This window comes from Tachyglossus aculeatus, chromosome X1, assembly GCF_015852505.1.
Source record: "Tachyglossus aculeatus isolate mTacAcu1 chromosome X1, mTacAcu1.pri, whole genome shotgun sequence".
Lineage (NCBI taxonomy): Eukaryota > Metazoa > Chordata > Mammalia > Monotremata > Tachyglossidae > Tachyglossus > Tachyglossus aculeatus.
Genome location: NC_052101.1, coordinates 31357146 through 31375681, shown reverse-complemented (window position 1 = coordinate 31375681; position 18536 = coordinate 31357146). Strand labels below are relative to the sequence as shown.

The window sequence follows — 18536 nt, the reverse complement described above, 5'->3', positions numbered from 1 at the left end:
TTCTACTAGACCACACTACCTCCCCCAGCATCACTAACAAGGAGTGCACGTTCCAGAATGTTGAGGACAATTTGTGGCTTGTAATTGTGCGTACTGCCGATATTCCGAAAATGTTATGGAAGAGTATATGTGGCAGCAGACTGAATATTAGGGGTGAAGTCAAGGATAATAATGCCAAGTTTTTGGGATTGAGTGTCGGAAGGTTGGTGATATTGTTGATCGAAATGTGGAAATTAGGTGGAGGAGAAGATTTAGGAGGGAAGATGAGGAGCCCAACTTTGGACATGTTGATCTTGAGGTTTCGGCTGAAAATCCATGTAGGAATGTCCTGGAAGGAGGAGATTTGAGATTATAGAACGGGAGAGAGGTCAGGGCAAGCAAGGTTGATCAGTGGGTTAGCTGCAGAGAAGTGGTAGTTGGATTCATGGGAGCAAATGAGCAGGGGGCAAGTGCAAGGAGGGGTTAACACAGAGGAGATTCAGAATATCATCATCATCATCATCAATCGTATTTATTGAGCACTTACTGTGTGCAGAGCACTGTACTAAGCGCTTGGGAAGTACAAGTTGGCAACATATAGAGACAGTCCCTACCCAACAGTGGGCTCACAGTCTAAAAGGGGGAGACAGAGAACAAAACCAAACATACTAACAAAGTAAAATAAATAGAATAGATATGTACAAGTAAAATAGAGTAACAAATATGTACAAACATATATACATATATACAGGTGCTGTGGGGAAGGGAAGGAAGTAAGGGGGGGTGGAGAGGGGGACGAGGGGAGAGGAAGGAAGGGACTCAGAATAGGGCTTTGAGGGACACACACACAGTTAAGGGATGGGAACCAGAATAAACAAAAGACACTGAGAAGAATCAGCCAGAGATGAAAGGGGAGAATCAGAAGAACTGTCATAAAGAACCAGTTTTCATCTGACACATCGGTTGGAAGATAGATAGTATTTTCAGAAGGAAGCGGTCCATGGTGTCTTAGAGAGCCTGAGAGTTTGAGGAGGATTAGGGCTAAGTAGAGCCTGTTAGATTTGGTAAGAAAGAGGCCATCGGTGATCTTGGAGAGAGGGGTCTCCTTGGAGTGAAAGAAGATGAAACTAGACGGCAGAGGGTTCAAGAGAGGGTTTGGAGGAGAGGAAGTGGAGGCAGTGGATGAATAAAACCCATTAGAGTAGTTCTGATAGGAATGAGAGGAGGGGGAATGGAGTGATAGCTGAATGGTTCAGTGAAGTCAATAGAGTTTTTAAGGCGTAAGGATAAATGTGGGCATGTTTAAAGAGTATTTCCTTCTGCGACCATAAGATGGAAACAGACTCTGTTTTTTGCCTAGAATGCAGAGAATATACTCAACATAGCAAAACCCTGTGGTCAGAAACATGTAACGTTCCAACATGAGTGGGAATCAACACTCGAAAAGTTCAGGAATGAGAACGGAAAAACCTAAGCACAGTTGGGACGTGAGCTAACCCAAAATCCTTCCTGGTAATAATCACATGAACCAGACGTAAAAGTCTTCAAACTTAATTTATTAAGACATTCAGTTTTGTCCGTCAGTCTACATCCAAATTTGCTACTAAAAAGAAAAATGTCACAATTCACATTAGGATTTACCAACTTTGAAAAACACCTTTTAGAGCCAAGCCTATTGTATAAATAAATGACTAGTTTCTTTTCATATCAAAATTCACATAAAAAATTGCCTTCCCCCCCTCCCCAGTTCTACCTGAAGCCATGATGAATGTAAAAATTTAAATACGACACATCCTTGTCAAAGAAAAGGTGCAAAGTCTATCAACAGCTTTAAAAATGGCATCTGCGGTTTGGTCATACAGTGATGTATTCATTTCCAAAGTGCAAACATTGCCCAAATTTAACACTGTTTTGATTCAGTTGCAAGAATTAAACATTACACAGGATTAGAAAGTACAAGTGGGGCCTTTATCTGTGCCCTAAAGCTCATCTCACTTGTGTCCCTTACTTCGGAGTGGACGACAAAGTGTTCACAAGAGCTTTAGTTTACGTCACACAGCCAGTACAGTATACAATATTAACAAAAATTCATATACATCAAAAGGCTGAAGACTCCGTCATAAATTTCAAGAGTCATTACAGATTACATGAATGCAAATGTAATTTCCATGCCCCTACCCCAACCCCAAAGCCTAATGCAGAGATGACGTATTAGCACGGTTCAACCTCCAATACAATCGACGCTTTAACATTCTTGATTTGGTTTCAGTACAAAACTCCAACACCACGACTGAGTTCCAATCAAGTCGGGGGGGCGGGCATGGGGGGTGGGGGGAAACGGACATCTATGCGGTCAATAGTCTCTAATACCTATCTCTGAAACTTTGGGACAAGGCTAACCATTCCTCGTACAAAGCGAAATGTCTTTCCAGCACATGCCTGCTTTTTCCCTTGCAGAGAGCTCTCTCAGATTTTAACCTTTTTGTCTTATCCTCTTGCAAATATTGAAGTTTTGAGTTGATTTAATCTCTTACAATTCAGTGGCAGTTTCTGAAGTTGTTGAGATTGAATTTCTTGGCAGATCTCTATCAAATATCAGCCTGGGCTACATACATACATTTCCACCAGCAATAACCGTAAAACTTTTTCACAATGCCAAGGGGTAGAAGCAAGTGGTCTACTGAGAGCATTTTCCTGGATCTCTGGAATGTCTATTCCTGGAGAAACATCATCTCCTCTGTTCTTCAAATCCAGACACACATTCAGTCTTGAGTTAAATCCTCCTGCAGTTCCCTGCAGTTCTTGCCTCCTTTCCTCTGCCTGGATGCCCGCAACAGGACAAGTTTCAGGAACCAGATTATATTATTTGCTGCCAACGGTTTCTTCTTGGCTCTCTGGCCTTTCAACAACTAGTCCATTACCATCACTGGGGCCACTGCCATTTGTCCCTGCAGGATGTTCTACACCTGGGGGGTCAGTTTCTTGTTGAGGACCAATGTTTTGCTCTGCCCCAGGATTAGGCTGTTGAGTTGCATCTGGTCCTAACCCTGGGAGATAGGAGGAGTTTTTAAGTTGGCAGTGGCACAGAGGGCAGGTCTCTTGCACATAGAGCCATTTCTTAAGGCAACCCGCATGGAAGAAATGACTACATGGAGTAATCACAGCAGTTTTCATGTCCTAAAAGAGAAATGAAGAGAAACATGTAATTCTCCAATGCTCCCGCATTCTTTTAGGCTACCCCAAAGCCTCCTTGCTTTAACTTTTCCCATCAGAACCCCCAAAGTACAAATGGATGATCATTACGTGGGCTGATACAGCAATATTTTTAACCACTTCATGCTCTTAATTAGTTCTCTGAAAAGTGTCAAGCATACGAGCCTGAAACGATTATTGTTTCCCAAAGGAAATAAAGTACATTAATGTGTCTGCAAGTTACAAATACTGGCCAAAAGCAATACAAAATTATTTCAAAACAGTGATTAAAAACTATATAGTTAGATGATCATATAGCATTGTAAATACGTACCAACAATAAAAGATTTTGAATTATCAGCTCTGTACATATATACTTAGTTTTTAGTGGTATATTTCAAGTTCTATTTAGAAAATGGAACCTTCTGCCACCACTAAAGCTCTGTCATTACTAAAAATCAATCTGTTATTATCTACAAGAAAATGGACTTTAAACTCTATGGATGTCAGTCCAAATACTTCAAGGCTGAAGGGGAGAAGGGAGATGTTTAAGCCGAAGCAAATGTAGCATTGCAGGCAATGCCAGCATTAAAATTCCAAAGAGTTTTCATAAAATAGTGTTAAAAGAAGGGAGGTCTAGAGAAGCTACCTGTTGACTAGGTCTTACCATCGGCTTTAAAGCCTTCAATCAGCTTGCATCCTCTTATCTTATCTTGATGATCTATCACAATTCAGCCTGCACACCTCGCTCTTACAATTTACCGTAGACCTTGATCTCATCTATCTCACTGATTCATTCAATCGTATTTATTGAACACTTACTATGTGCAGAGCACTGTACTATGACCTTGATGACCCTTTGTCCACATTCACCCTCTGATCTGGAACTCCGTCCCTCTCCGTGTACTACAGACCACCTCCAAAGCCCCATGAAAATTCCATCTCCAAGAGGTCTTCCCCACTTAAGCCCTCCTTTGGCTACCACCTCTCCTGGCTGTGTTGCCTATGCACTTGGATCTGTACCACATTAGCACTTGATATTCACGCCACCCTGCCCAAGCACTTGTGTACATATCCGTAATTTATTTATTTAAATCAATGCCTGACTTCATCTCTAGCCTGTAAGCTCTCTGTGGGCAGGGATCGGGTCTACCAACTCTACTGTAGAAGCAGTAGAGTCGAGAAGCAGCGTGGCTCAGTGGAAAGAGCCCGGGCTTTGGAGTCAGAGGTCATGGGTTCAAATCCCGGCTCTGCACATTGTCAGCTGGGTGACGTTGGGCAGGCCACTTAACTTCTCTGTGCCTCAGTTACCTCATCTGTAAAATGGGGATGAAGACTGTGAGCCCCCCTATGGGACAACCTGATCACCCTGTAACCTCCCCAGTGCTTAGAACAGTGCTTTGCACATAGTAAGCGCTTAATAAAAGCCATTATTATTATCATTATTATTATTATTACTGTATTGTACGGTCCCAAGTGCTTAGTACAGTGCTCTGCACAAAGTGCTCAATAAATATAATCGATCTTCAGATGAAATATTTCATTTTGGAATATTTTTTTCACCACCAGGGGCCAGCACATACCAACACAATATTTATTCTTTCAATCGTATTTATTGAACGCTTACTGTGTGCAGAGCACTGTACTAAGCGCTTGGGAAGTATGGCGCTATGTAAGTACTTCTAAATCAATCACTAGTATTTATTGAGAACTTAGTGGGTGCAGAGCACCCTATTAAGTGTTTGGAAGAGTACATCAGAGTTGATAGATTGGGTAGGGACCGTCTCAATATGTTGTCAACTTGTACTTCCCAAGCGCTTAGTACAGTGCTCTGCACACAGTAAGCACTCAATAAATACGACTGAATGAATGGACACGTTCCCTGCCTTTTAAGAGCTTACAGTCTAGTGGAGTACTGTACACTCAGTTATAAAGCAGGGGTTAAAATTCTGACAAACCCCACGTTAAGGAAAGTTACACTATAGTGCATTGTCTTGCCCACATATATACAACCATTTCATCTGACAACACAACTGTACTCTATCCTGACATGTTCTGGAAGAAGATTCCCAAATCTCTATCAGCATCCTACCCAAATGCTGGGAAAAATAACCCTGTGTTTTAGAAGAACTGCGTGCTACTGGACTAAGTTGAAGCCCCAGATGGCAACATCATGATTATTTAGTTTCAAGGGCTTAGCACTAATACAAAGATGATTTTTTTTTTAATACTTGCAACGGCTTAGAGTGTGGAACCATTATGTTAACACAGCACCACCAAGTATGCACATTACTGAGCTTTTGGCTTACAGCAAAAGTATGTAGAGTCTTTTTTTTAACCATGTCCATGTAATGGCAGCACAACACTGACTCTGATGAGGAATAACTGTTCATGGAATTTCAGTAAGTCTGTGTATGTATCTGAATCACCTACTTTCAGCTGGTTTCAGCATTCCAGTCTGAACAACATAGTTCAAGTTGGAAAGTTGGGAGTTTGAAGACATAGATGCTGCTGTAACTATCAATTTTCCCCTAGGGATGAACTTGGGCAGGAAAACTTAAAATAAAAAATTTCAAAAACCCAAAAACTTAGACTAACTCAGAAATTTTTGCCAAAAGCCGAGAAACCTTGGGAGTCTCCATGCAAGCGATAAAGCCAACCAAGGAAAGCAGGAGGCAGTTAGCTTAGGCAGCTGTTCACACTCTCTATGCGGTCTCAGCCATTGATTTTGGGGGTGCGAGGCAATAATGTAACTGCAAGTAGTGAGGAAAGTGGAATCTTTAAATCAGAACAATCCCAGAGCTGGCGCTGATTACCAAATGATTTCCCTAGTCAGTGGTTTGTGTCCTAGGCATGTCCAAGTCCATGTGTCAAATATTACTTCATGTTGGAGTTCATTCCAGTTGCAAGAACAGAATGAAAGTAGAAGGTAAAATTCAAAGTAAACATTTCTTGCGCCTATTTACATTTTCACAGGACATTAAAAAAAACTGGAAACATGGTGGGACCAAAGCAGGAATGGTGACAGGCATAAAAAAAATAAAGGAATAACCAAGTCCACTGTGGGGGAAAATTCATATTAAAGAGGGCTCTAGAGAGTCTGGTGACAACTCAATTTATAACAACCTTAACAAAAGGCCAATGCCCTGGCTTTTTCTGAAGGCACTCCACCCTCCCACACAACTTTGGCCTCATGTTCCTGTTATGCCTGCCCTAGGAAGAAGCTTGAAGTCTGCAGATTAAAGGCTTGCCATCTTCCCCTGCTGGGTGTTCTTTGTTTCCCCATCCTCTAGTTTTCAAAATTCACTGGCCTCTGCTGCTGACACTTTGTTTGCTTCCCCTCTACTTGCAGTGGGCTTGTCTAAGCAAGCAGGTCATACAGCTGTGCAGTTGACTCCAAGGGACATTCTTCATTGCAAAGCTAGTTTGAAAGATAGATTCTCTCATTCATCTGACCTGATTTTCCTTCAATTGTGGATGCACAGTAAATATTAAAAAACATATTAAAACTTAAGGGCCAAATTCTCAAATTTAAAACGTCTCAATCAGGCATTTTGAAAATGCAGTCTACTCTATTACTTAGAATTTCATTTTAATATAACCACCTGTGGGACAGTCATTTCTACTTGGACATTTAGATTAAATGGACTGATAATCTTCCCAATGCCATGCCCCCGTTTAGACCATTAAGTAGCATTTGGATACCTGGTAGCAGATGGCACAAATATCATTGTGTTTCTCCAGCTGCTCTTTTGTAGCAATGGGCAACGATTTGATCTTATTCACAGCATCTCTGCGGAGCAGGAAACTCTTCCACCCCAACTGGGCTCGCAACCAAACATTGTAGTAAGAATGGATAAAGATAATCATCGAGCCCATTACAGTCCACTCCCCAAAAATGGTTTCCGAGACACCATAGGCCACGACACAGAGAGCCACGAGGAATTCCAACAGCCGGTAGGTGCCATTCACATAGTAGATGACATCGTCCATGTTCTCCACAGGCTCTTTTCTGAATTCTTCGACCATAAATAAGACATAAATAAAAAGAGTTCCCAGAACCTGAAAAAACACAAAATACTCTTTGAGAAGATGTAATCATGACTGCAACAAGCAAGATCATCTTTTCTGCCACATCTTTGATTATGTGTTTTATTTGGTGACCTCAGAATTAGAACCCATGACCTTCTTACATAGGCCCATGCTCTATCCACTTCACCATGCTGCTGATAGAGAGGACACAGTTTCATTCACTTAAAGGCAAGTTAGCAGTAGTGAAGGGAGGGCAGGAGGAGAGAAGTAGTAAGGAACAAGAACAAAATTTTATTGTTAAAGCTGGGGGGATCCAATTCAGGACTGGGGTGAAGACTAAAGCCATTTTTATTTAGGCCATTTAAACTGTCATCTCTTTTCCTTCATATTCCATAAACTGCTGTACTTAGACCTGTATTTTGTTTTGGGGTTTGGTTTTTTTTTTGCTTTTTGCAGTCTGAAGGGAAGAAGCTTTCTAAGTTCTTCTTTGTTCACCCAAGACTTACATGGTAGTTTAGCAGCCCAATTCTGCAGTGGGGAAACAGTAGGTGTAAGGCTGTACAACTCACTGTAAGTTCTGAATACTCCAAGACAAAGGGATTTTTTTTTTGTTGGTTGGTCTTATATGGTATTTGTTAAGCACTTAATATGTGCCAGGTACTGTTCTATGTGGTGGGGTAGACACCAGCCAGTGAGGTTGAATGCAATCCATGTTCCAGATGGGGCTCACAGTCAATCTCCATTTTTACAGATAAGGTAACTGAGGCACAGAGTAGTTAACTGACTTGCCCAAGGTCAAACAGCAGACAAGTGGGACTGAGATGTAGAAATGCAGAAACCAGGACCCATAAAAAATGGACCACTTACTATCATTAATTTTCTGAAGTTCATTTATTTTATTCAGGCAAAGTATAAGCAAATCAGGAATGATATTAGGCTATTCCTGAGCCTTACCTGCAGGGAAGTCAAGATGCTACTGGAGATAATGATAAGAAGCCAAAAGTCCATGTGGAAAAACTGGCAAATCATGTAGGCCATATAAGCAGGGAATACCAATAAGAACAAACAAAGGCTGACAGCACGGAAGTGTTTCCATAGGCTCCTGCAGAAACATAAGATACTTTCCATAAAACTTTTCCCAACTAGCATAGAGTTAATAGCCATCGAAGTGAAGTCCTCAGAAATAAGACAACTGGATTTCACGTGGATGAGCACTTTCATTGAAAAGACAAGATGCCTGGGCTCAAGAGATGTGATTTACTCTCCCTTAGCACTCCTTACACCCCAAATCATTTTCCATACATTTCACTTGTATGAAGTTCTCAAAAATAAATAGTTCCCAGAACTAGTCACAAAAAAGAAAAGTTAAATGATCATTCTGCCAATCAATCGCATTTATTAAGCGCTTACTGTGTGCACAGTACTGTACTAACCACTTGGTAGAGCATAATATAACAGAGTTGGTCAACACGTTCCCTGCCCACAGTGATTTTACGGGCTTGTTGTGCCCTAAAATGGGAAAATGGGGGACTTTGATGTTTTACAGGGCGTACAAAACTGAAAATCTTGTATAACCTTGAACTGTAAGCACCCTGTAGGCAGGAACATGTCTACCAACTGTTTATACTGTACTCTCCCAAGCACTTAGTACAGTACACTGCACAAAATAAGCACTCAATTATACAATCGATTGTGTGTTAGAAATCTAAACTATATTCTCTTGGGAGACCTCTTTTCATAGGTCATAAGCCCAACAAAGTAAATAGCTGTTTCCTTCTTTCACGTTTATTAAAACCAGATTTTGTTGATTATCAAGAAAATCTCAATATACCCTACATGAACGGGAAACAAAAACCCAGTCTACAGCTCATTATCACAATGAAATACCAAACCATTCCTAGTCAGAATTGCTATAGTAAGATTAAAGGCAAACACTTAGGTAATCATTTGCTTCCTCTTTCGTCAAATGCTTCCTTCCACATGGGAGATTAAAGGTTTTAAACATAAAGCTGAAAAGGATACAGCTCTATTGTGATATTCAAACATAATCAAGAGCACTGAAAAAGAAAAATCACACTAGTTCCTTGTAAGCCATTCACCCACCAATTATTTTTGTCCTAGACGTTAAACAAAACAAAACGACACCAAAAATAGCTGGGGCATCACCCCTAAGCCTAATAGCTTTTAGGATGACTTCTTCCAAGTTACAGAAGTAGACTATGCCCTCTGGAAAACCCATACCAAATTTCAAGGGTTATAAACAGCAGAAGCAGTCAGTCCTTTTCCGTTAAAAAGGGAAAACAATATTTTGCATGGTTGTCCTATATTTTCTGTAGTCAGACATGTTTTCACATTAAAGACTCTGGAAGCCAGAGAAGCAACATGCCTGGGAGTCAAAGGACCCAAGTTCCAACCCCAGCTCTGCCATTTGTCTACTGTGGCACCCAAAATAACTGAGGCTCTGAGTTTTACTAAAAAAAATAGACATTTCTCAAATCCAAAAAAGTTGCATTAGCTTTCTTTGATCTGTTCCTCACAAAGCACCACCAAAACAAAAAGTTATATGGAGTTCCAAGATCATTTTGGAGCACTTGTATATTAAAAAAAGGGTGTGTGTGTGTGTGTGTGTGTGTGTGTGTGTGTGTGTGTGTGTGTGTGTGTGTGTGTGTGTGTGTGTGTGTGTGTGTGTGTGTGTGTGTGCGCGCGCGCGCGCTAGCTCTATGTACTACGCATTATAATGAAGTTTGATTAATCAATATTGCTGTGACATTTTCCAGATTGAATTCTATGGGTGATAACTCATATTCTTTGACTTCTAGGAGGGAAGATAAAAAGTAGCCCCAATGAAGCTGAACCAAAAAAAAGGGAGAGAAATGAGGGCTTGGGGGCAGGGGGCAGATCAAACCCAAGAGAAGCAGCGTGGCTCAGTGGAATGAGCACGGGCTTTGGAGTCAGAGGTCATGGGTTCAAATCCAAGCTCTGCCACTTGTCAGCTGTGTGACTTTGGGCAAGTCATTTAACTTCTCTGTGCCTCAGTTACCTCACCTGTAAAATGGGGACTAAGACTGTGAGCCCGACGTGGGACAACCTGATCACCTTGTAATCTCCCCAGTGCTTAGAACAGTGCTTTTCATTCATTCATTCATTCAATCACATTTATTGAGTGCTTACTGTGTGCAGAACACTGTACTAAGCGCAGGGAAGTACAAGTTGGCAACATATAGAGACGGTCCCTACCCAACAGCGGGCTCACAGTCTAGAAGGGGGAGACAGACAACAAAACAAAACATATTAACAAAATAAAATAAATAGAATAAATATGTACAAGTAAAATAAATACAGTAATAAATATGTACAAAGATATATACAGGTGCTGTGGGGAGGGCAAGGAGGTAAGGTGGGGGGGATGGGGGAGAGAGGAAGGAGGGGGCTCAGTCTGGGAAGGCCTCCTGGAGGAGGTGAGCTCTCAGTAGGGCTTGGCAGGGAGGAAGAGAGCTAGCTTGGCGGATGTGCGGAGGGAGGGCATTCCAGGCCAGGGGGAGGACATGGGCCGGGGGTCGATGGCGGGACAGGCGAGAACGAGGCACAGTGAGGAGATTAGCGGCAGAGGAGCGGAGGGTGCGGGCTGGGCTGGAGAAGGAGAGAAGGGAGGTGAGGTAGGAGGGGGCGAGGTGATGGACAGCCTTGAAGCCAAGAGTGAGGAGTTTGTACCTGATGCATAGGTTGACTGGTAGCCACTGGAGATTTTTGAGGAGGGGAGTAACATGCACATAGTAAGTGCTTAATAAATGCCATCATCATTATTATTATTATCAAACACTTTCTTACCCAAACTTTTGAAACAATGTTCATTTTTCCATTTTAAAAAATCTCCCTTTTTTATTTGGGCTGTTTCCTAAATATGCTACAAATCTGTTTCTGTTTAGTTGCAGAGAATGCTTCAAAATCTTTGCTTTAGAAACCTTCTTACTTGTCTCTAGATGCTCCCAGCGCCAGAACAATAGGATCTGCGATTTCTAACATGGACTGGAGGATAGAAGCAACCACAATGAAGAGAATAATACTGAGCAGGAATGCTCGATGAACAACTTGCAGTTCTATTAGGCCGGTCTGTACTGCCAGAATTAGAAGTGTAACTCCTTCTGTCATCCCCCTAGAAAATTGATTTTTAAAAAATATTTTAAAAAGGGAAAGAAACAGAGAATCAACATATTTCAGTAGAGACGGGAAAAGCCAGTATGTGTTCAAATGGCAGTGTTTCTTATTCTTAGAGTCATCTTAAAACTGCTGCATGTGTCTGTTGACTCTAGCAATTACTGAAATAGCATTTAAAATGTGGTTCTCTCACTGAAGGTCCAGTCAGTTCAAAGTTTGAATGGAGTGACCATTCCAATGACCTTCTATTTGTAAAGATGACTTTACCAACCAAATAGCTACAATAGAGAATTAAGAGAAAACAATGAGGACTATGAAGAACATTATATGAAGCAATTAGGCAGGAAAATAAAATTCTAACAAAGGTAATTAAATTCGACTTAAAAAGAACCACAGAATGGTAAAAGCCAGAATGAAAAGGATCTTGTCTCCTATTCTTGAGCAAAGGAAATAATTTTTTTAAAACGTATTTGAATCGATTTAGTATGCTGACTTCACTTTTTTTAAAATGAAGCCAAGACAGGGTACACCTCACACCTCTTTGTCCATTTTCAAAGCAGTGAATATGTGAATGTCTGCACAGCTCTTGCTATTTGAACCTATTAAATCATTTAAGAGGATGCAACTTTCCCCACCTTCTGTACCCGTTGTTTCTGCCACCCATAGGCTTCTACTGAACAGTTTCAAATTATTCCATGATTTGCGGGCTAGACAAATGAGGATTAAATGCTCCTTTAAAGGTGGAATTTTGCAAAAGTGCTTCTCCAATTTACTTAGTATCACTCATCCAATGCTCCAAAGCATTTTTATGAGCATTTAAAATAGTAGGGGCAGCAATTATTTTTATAATTTGAGAAGCAAACGCCCACAGAGTTTGTATGGCTTACCCCAATATTACAAAACAAATCAAAGATGCCACAGAAAATCAGGTCTCTGATCTTTCAGTCTTGATGTTCTAAGGAGCTAGAACACCCAGGTGCTTTCTTATGGCCTTAAGGAGGCCTGAAGTCAGGTGCAGAAAGGTTAGAATGCCTTGAGGAATAGCGAGCTAAAGGGCTTCGACTACAGCCCCCAAAAGGGACTCTGTGTCCAACCCTGGAAAAGTCTCAAAATAAAACATATTTCTCTCAGGAGAGTCTATGATTCTTCCATGATATCTTAAGCCTCCTCAAGAAATTCACTCCTACCCAGTTCCACATAGTTTAAGCAAGTTGCCTCTTTTTTATTTCAATTCTTAGCCATTTTAGTCACATATACAGTAATGAACTTACCGATTCATTGCAGGGTCATTCATGAAGGCCCGGTAACCCTGCAAGTAAAACTTGCAAAGGGTCAAAACACCAAGAGCAACAAAAGAAACCGTGAATACCAGACCCAGGAGGGAGTATGGTGTGCTACAGCATTCGGCAATACTACAAAGGAAGCAATATCAGAAAAACTTTAGAATCAGGACAGGATAAGCTGAAAATCAACCAATTAATTCATTCAAATGTATTTATTGAGAGCTTACTGTGTGCAGAGCACTGTACTAAGCACTTGGGAAGTACAAGTCAGCAACATATAGAGATGGTCCCTACCCAACAACGGGCTCACAGTCTAGAATGGGGAGACAGACAACAAAATAAAACATGTGGACAGGTGTCAAAATCCTCAGAATAGGATTAAAGCTATATGCACATCATTAACAAAATAAATAGAATAGTAGATATGTACAAGTAAAATAAATACAGTAATAAACCTGACCAAATATATATACAAGTGCTGTGGCGAGGGGAAGGAGGTTGGGCAGGGGGGATGCGGAGGAGGAGAGGAAAAAGGGGGCTCAGTTTGGGAAGGCCTCCTGGAGGCGGTGAGCTCTCAGTAGGGCTTTGAAGGGAGGAAGAGAGCTAGCTTGGCGGATGTGTGGAGGGAGGCCAGGGGAAGGACGTAGGCCGGGGGTCGATGGCGGGACAAGCGAGAATGATGTACAGTGAGGTTAGCGGCAGAGGAGCGGAGGGTGCAGGCTGGGCTGTAGAAGGAGAGAAGGGAGGGGAGGTAGGAGGGGGCGAGGTGATGGACAGCCTTGAAGCCCAGGGTGAGGAGTTTCTGCCTGATGCGCAGATTGATTGGTACCCACTGGAGATTTTTGAGGAGGGGAGTAACATGCCCAGAGAATTTCTGCACAAAGATTCATTTATTCATTCACTCGTATTTACTGAGCGCTTACTGTGTGCCGAGCACTGTACTAAGCACTTGGGAAGTACAAGTTGGCAACAGAGACGGTTCCTACCCAACAACGGGCTCACAGTCTAGAAGGGGGAGACAGAAAACAAAACAAAACATGTGGACAGGTGTCAAGTCATCAGAATAAATACAAATAAGGCTAGATCATCATCATCATCATCAATCGTATTTATTGAGTGCTTACTGTGTGCAGAGCACTGTACTAAGCTCTTGGGAAGTACAAGTTGGCAACATATAGAGACGGTCCCTACCCAACAATGGGCTCACAGTCTAGAAGGGGGAGACAGACAACAAGACAAAACATGAGGACAGGTGTCAAGTCATCAGAATAAATACAAATAAGGCTAGATGATCCGGAAAGCAGAGTGAAGTACAGACTGAAGTGGGAAAAGACAGGAAGATGGGAGATCAGAGAGGAGGCTGATGCAGTAATCCAGTTGGGATAGGATGAGAGATTGAACCAGCAAGGTAGTGGTTTGGATGGAGAGGAAAGGGTGGATCTTGGCGATGTGGAGGTGAGACCGGCGGGGTTTGGTGATGGATTGGATGTGTGGGGTGAATGAGAGAGCGCAGTCCAGGATGACACCAAGTTTGCAGGCTTGTGAGATGGGAAGGATGGTAGTGCTGTCTACAGTGACGGGAAAGTAAGGGAGAGGGCAGGGTTTGGGAGGGAAGATAAGGAGCTCAGTCTTGGAGATATTGAGTTTTAGATGGCGGGCAGACACCCAGATGGAGATGTCCTGAAGTTAGAAGAAGACAAGAGCCTGGAGGGAGGGAGAAAGAGCAGGTGCAGAAATGTGGATTTTGGTGTTATCAGCATATCTTGAGATGATAGTTGAAGCCGTGGGAGCGAATGAGTTCACCAAGGGAGTTAGTGTAGATAGAGAACAGAAGGGGACCAAGAACTGACCCATGAGGAACCCCTCCAGTACGGGGATGGGACAGGGAGGAGGAGCCCACAAAGGAGACTGAGAATGAACGGCTGGAGAGATATGAGGAGAACCAGGAGAGGTATTCATTAACGGTATTCATTGAGCACTTACTGAGTGCAGGGCACTGTACTAATCAATCAATGCTATTTATTGAATGTTTGCTATGTGCGTAATACTGTTCTACGTGCTTGGGAGAGTACAACACAACAGAATTAACAGATACATTCCCTGCCATAACGAGTTTATATTATACTAAACACTTGAAATGCCCTTATTCAAATTCAGTTTGTTTCCTCATCAAAATTCGGTAACAGATTACCCAATTACACCCCTTAGTATTCAGATCAGTAGCTGCTTCTCTAAATATTTAAACCCATAGCGATCCAAAAGTCTGGCATAAAACCTAAACTGTTTAGATTAAAAAGGATGCATTATATTCAACACAAGGTCTTCAACTAGGTGGCCAACTTTTACGTTAATTTTTCAAACTATTTTGTCCAAATAGATTAGAATTAATTAAAAGCCTTAATTTTTTTACTCAAACCATAAAACTTACATAATTGTTCGCATATCATGTAGAACAAACTTTTTCTGGACTGTGAGCCCGTTGTTGGGTAGGGACCGTCTCTATATGTTGCCGATTTGTACTTCCCGAGCGCTTACTACAGTGCTCTGCACACAGTAACTGCTCAATAAATACGATTGAATGAACCAACAAACCATGTGTGGTTTCACTATTTTCATAAATATGCTTACTGTTTGCAACGTGGTATGACGATGCTACAGTCTAAATCTAGCTTTATTACAGGGCATCATCATCATCATCAATCATATTTATTGAGCGCTTACTATGTGCAGAGCACTGTACTAAGTGCTTGGGAAGTACAAATTGGCAACATACAGAGACAGTCCCTACCCAACAGTGGGCTCACAGTCTAAAAGGGGGAGACAGAGAACAAAACCAAACATACTAACAAAATAAAATAAATAGAACAGATATGTACAAGTAAAATAGAGTAATAAATATGTACAAACATATATACATATATGCAGGACATATATACATATATATACATATATACAGGGCAATTACTCAGTGATTGGATGTGTGTTCCCAAGTTACTCTGATAATTTCAAAACAGCTGCTGACAATTTAGTTCTATGCCAAAGTTCTGGATCGCTTTGGGTTTTTAGAGAAGCAGCTATTGGTCTAGATATTAAGAAGCGTGATGGGGTAATCTGTCACCAAATTTTGATAAGGAGGGATAAGCAGCTAAAGTAAAGACATATTGATCAAAAGATTAAAATGTGTCATGAATCGTAGTAATTAAAAAAGCTTTTGGTAAGTGCGTACCATATAACAAGCACTGTGCTAAGCACTGGGGTAGAGATAAGTTAATCAGACACAGTCTCTGTCCCACATGGGATTCATACGCCAAGTAGGAGGGAGAACAGGCATTTTATCCCCACTTTCAGATGAAGAAACTGAGGCCCAGAGAGTAGTAGCAGTGGTAGTAACAGTATTTCTTATGTGCTTATTGAGTGCAGAGCACTGTGAGAGAATACAGAGTTGGGAATCAGACATAGTCCCTGTCACAATCTAAAATGGGTTAAGCGATTTACCTCTAAGGGCACACAGCAGACAAGCGGTGGAGCTGGGACTTAAAACCAGGTCCTCTGACTCCAACTGCCTGTGCTCTTTCCACGAGGCAACACTGCTTCAATATTATGTTATGAAGCGTATTCACAGATCTTAAGTTAGATTGTGAGGAATTAGCTGTCACATTAAGCTTGTAACAGAACATTCATGAAAAAAAACCAAAATTCTGTAATCCCTGTGATTTTATTCTGGCAAAATATTTAACATTTATCCAGCACTTTAAAGTCTTTTAAAGTATTTAATCTTTAATTGTCCTAGGTCTTCAACAATCAAAGTCCAATTTCTTTTTTGTAAATGTTGATATCCATGCTTTTAGACTGCCATTGTAATCTACTCTTTGCATTAAAATGTTTTGGTTCTACACAGAGTATTGATAAAGCTTCTGGGTAAATGTGAACAATGGCAGATGGACAGTCAATATCAGGTACTTGAGAGGCAGAGGAGTGACTGATTTACTTACTGTCTTTCATTCAGTAAGTTATTTAAGCAGCTCTGCTCATTGGAACATTTTCATTAATAAAATCCAAAAATCTCAGTTCGCTGCCTAAGCATATCACAATTATTAAAGTGCTTTATGACTATTCTGCATCTTTAAACATCCAGTCATCTTATATCCAGAACCTTCAGAAATACAGAAAATTCTACCAGTGAACCAATGAGCTGTTTCTTAGTATGAGAGAAAAGAACATGAAAGCAGAAAAAAGAATGACAATGGGGTAGGAATTATGTGGTGATACAATCTTCTGTAGCCCAGCCTGGAATGGGGGAGAGGGACAGGAAAGGGAAGAAAGGAAAAGAAATAAGGAAAGAGGGAAAAGGACAGGAGAAAGACAGCGAGGCAGGGGGTGAAGAATAAGTGAGGAAAACTGTGAGAGTATGAGAGAACAAGTGACTATCAAGAGATTTTCTGTTTGTGACTGCTCTAGTATGCTTAAGTGAAAAATGTTATTCAGGAAACTGCAACAATAAAAAAACCAGTTCTGGTGCTCATCATTCAGGACATTTGAAACTGCTTTACAAAAGTTTGCTGATTCTCTAAAACTCATTAAGTGGTACCTTTAAGAAGATGAGTTAACAGTCATATTGAAAATCATCTAAAACTCCAAATGAAGAATTACAGGAGTTGGATTACAGCATGCCCAAAATTTCATTCAGTAAAGTTGAGGGCAGCAGGTATTCAATACATATTGGTGATAATAATGACTCATATATGACTGACCACTAACTGCACAAGTATTTTCCACTGAAATTGAATCAATGAGTGGTATCTGTTCATGCCTGCTTTGTGCCCAGCTCTATCCGCTCAATAAATACAATTGATGATGATGACTACCAGGCCCGTGCCCTAACCCCATGCAGCAGACAAATGGCAGCAAACCTTGTGACTACCAGGCCCGTGCCCCAACCCTATGCAGCAGAAACCTTGTGACTACATTTTAGACTGTGAGCCCACTGTTGGGTAGGGACTGTATATGTTGCCAACTTGTACTTCCCAAGCACTTAGTACAGCGCTCTGCACACAGTAAGTGCTCAATAAATACGACTGATGATGATGACTACCAGGCCCGTGCCCCAACCCTATGCAGCAGACAAATGGCAGCAAACCTTGTGACTACCAGGCCCATGCCCCGTCCCTATGCAGCAGAAACCTTGTGACTATATTTTAGACTGTGAGGCCACTGTTGGGTAGGGACTGTCTCTATATGTTGCCAACTTGTACTTCCCGAGCGCTTAGTACAGCGCTCTGCACACAGTAAGCGCTCAAGAAATACGATTGATGATGATGACTACCAGGCCCGTGCCCCAACCCTATGCAGCAGACAAATGGCAGCAAACCTTGTGACCACCAGGCCCATGCCCCATCCCTTTGCAGCAGAAACCTTGTGACTACATTTTCGACTGTGAGCCCACTGTTGGGTAGGGACTGTCAATCAATCAATCAATCGTATTTATTGAGCGCTTACTATGTGCAGAGCACTGTACTAAGCGCTTGGGAAGTACAAATTGGCAACACATAGAGACAGTCCCTACCCAACAGTGGGCTCACAGTCTAAAAGGGGGAGACAGAGAACAGAACCAAACATACCAACAAAATAAAACAAATAGGATAGAAATGTACAAGTAAAATAAATAAATAAATAGAGTAATAAATATGTACAACCATATATACATATATACAGGTGCTGTGGGGAAGGGAAGGAGGTGAGATGGCGGGACGGAGAGGGGGACGAGGGGGAGAGGAAGGAAGGGGCTCAGTCTGGGAAGGCCTCCTGGAGGAGGTGAGCTCTCAGCAGGGCCTTGAAGGGAGGAAGAGAGCTAGCTTGGCGGAGGGGCAGAGGGAGGGCATTCCAGGCCCGGGGGAT

At 41.6% G+C, this 18536-nt stretch overlaps 1 protein-coding gene across 1 annotated transcript in view; it reads right to left on the bottom strand.

The window, feature by feature from the left end:
• Positions 1 to 1514: 1514 nt before the first annotated feature.
• RNF145 (ring finger protein 145) overlaps positions 1515 to 18536 on the bottom strand; it is a 58989-nt gene continuing 41967 nt past the window's right edge. Inside the window, exons 7-11 of the mRNA XM_038772935.1 lie at positions 12630 to 12770; positions 11174 to 11356; positions 8158 to 8305; positions 6877 to 7233; positions 1515 to 3156 (exon numbers count right to left, since the gene is read on the bottom strand). Of these exons, the coding sequence (XP_038628863.1) occupies positions 2842 to 3156; positions 6877 to 7233; positions 8158 to 8305; positions 11174 to 11356; positions 12630 to 12770 (1144 nt within the window). The 3' untranslated portion in view covers positions 1515 to 2841. The remainder of the gene's footprint in view (positions 3157 to 6876; positions 7234 to 8157; positions 8306 to 11173; positions 11357 to 12629; positions 12771 to 18536) is intronic.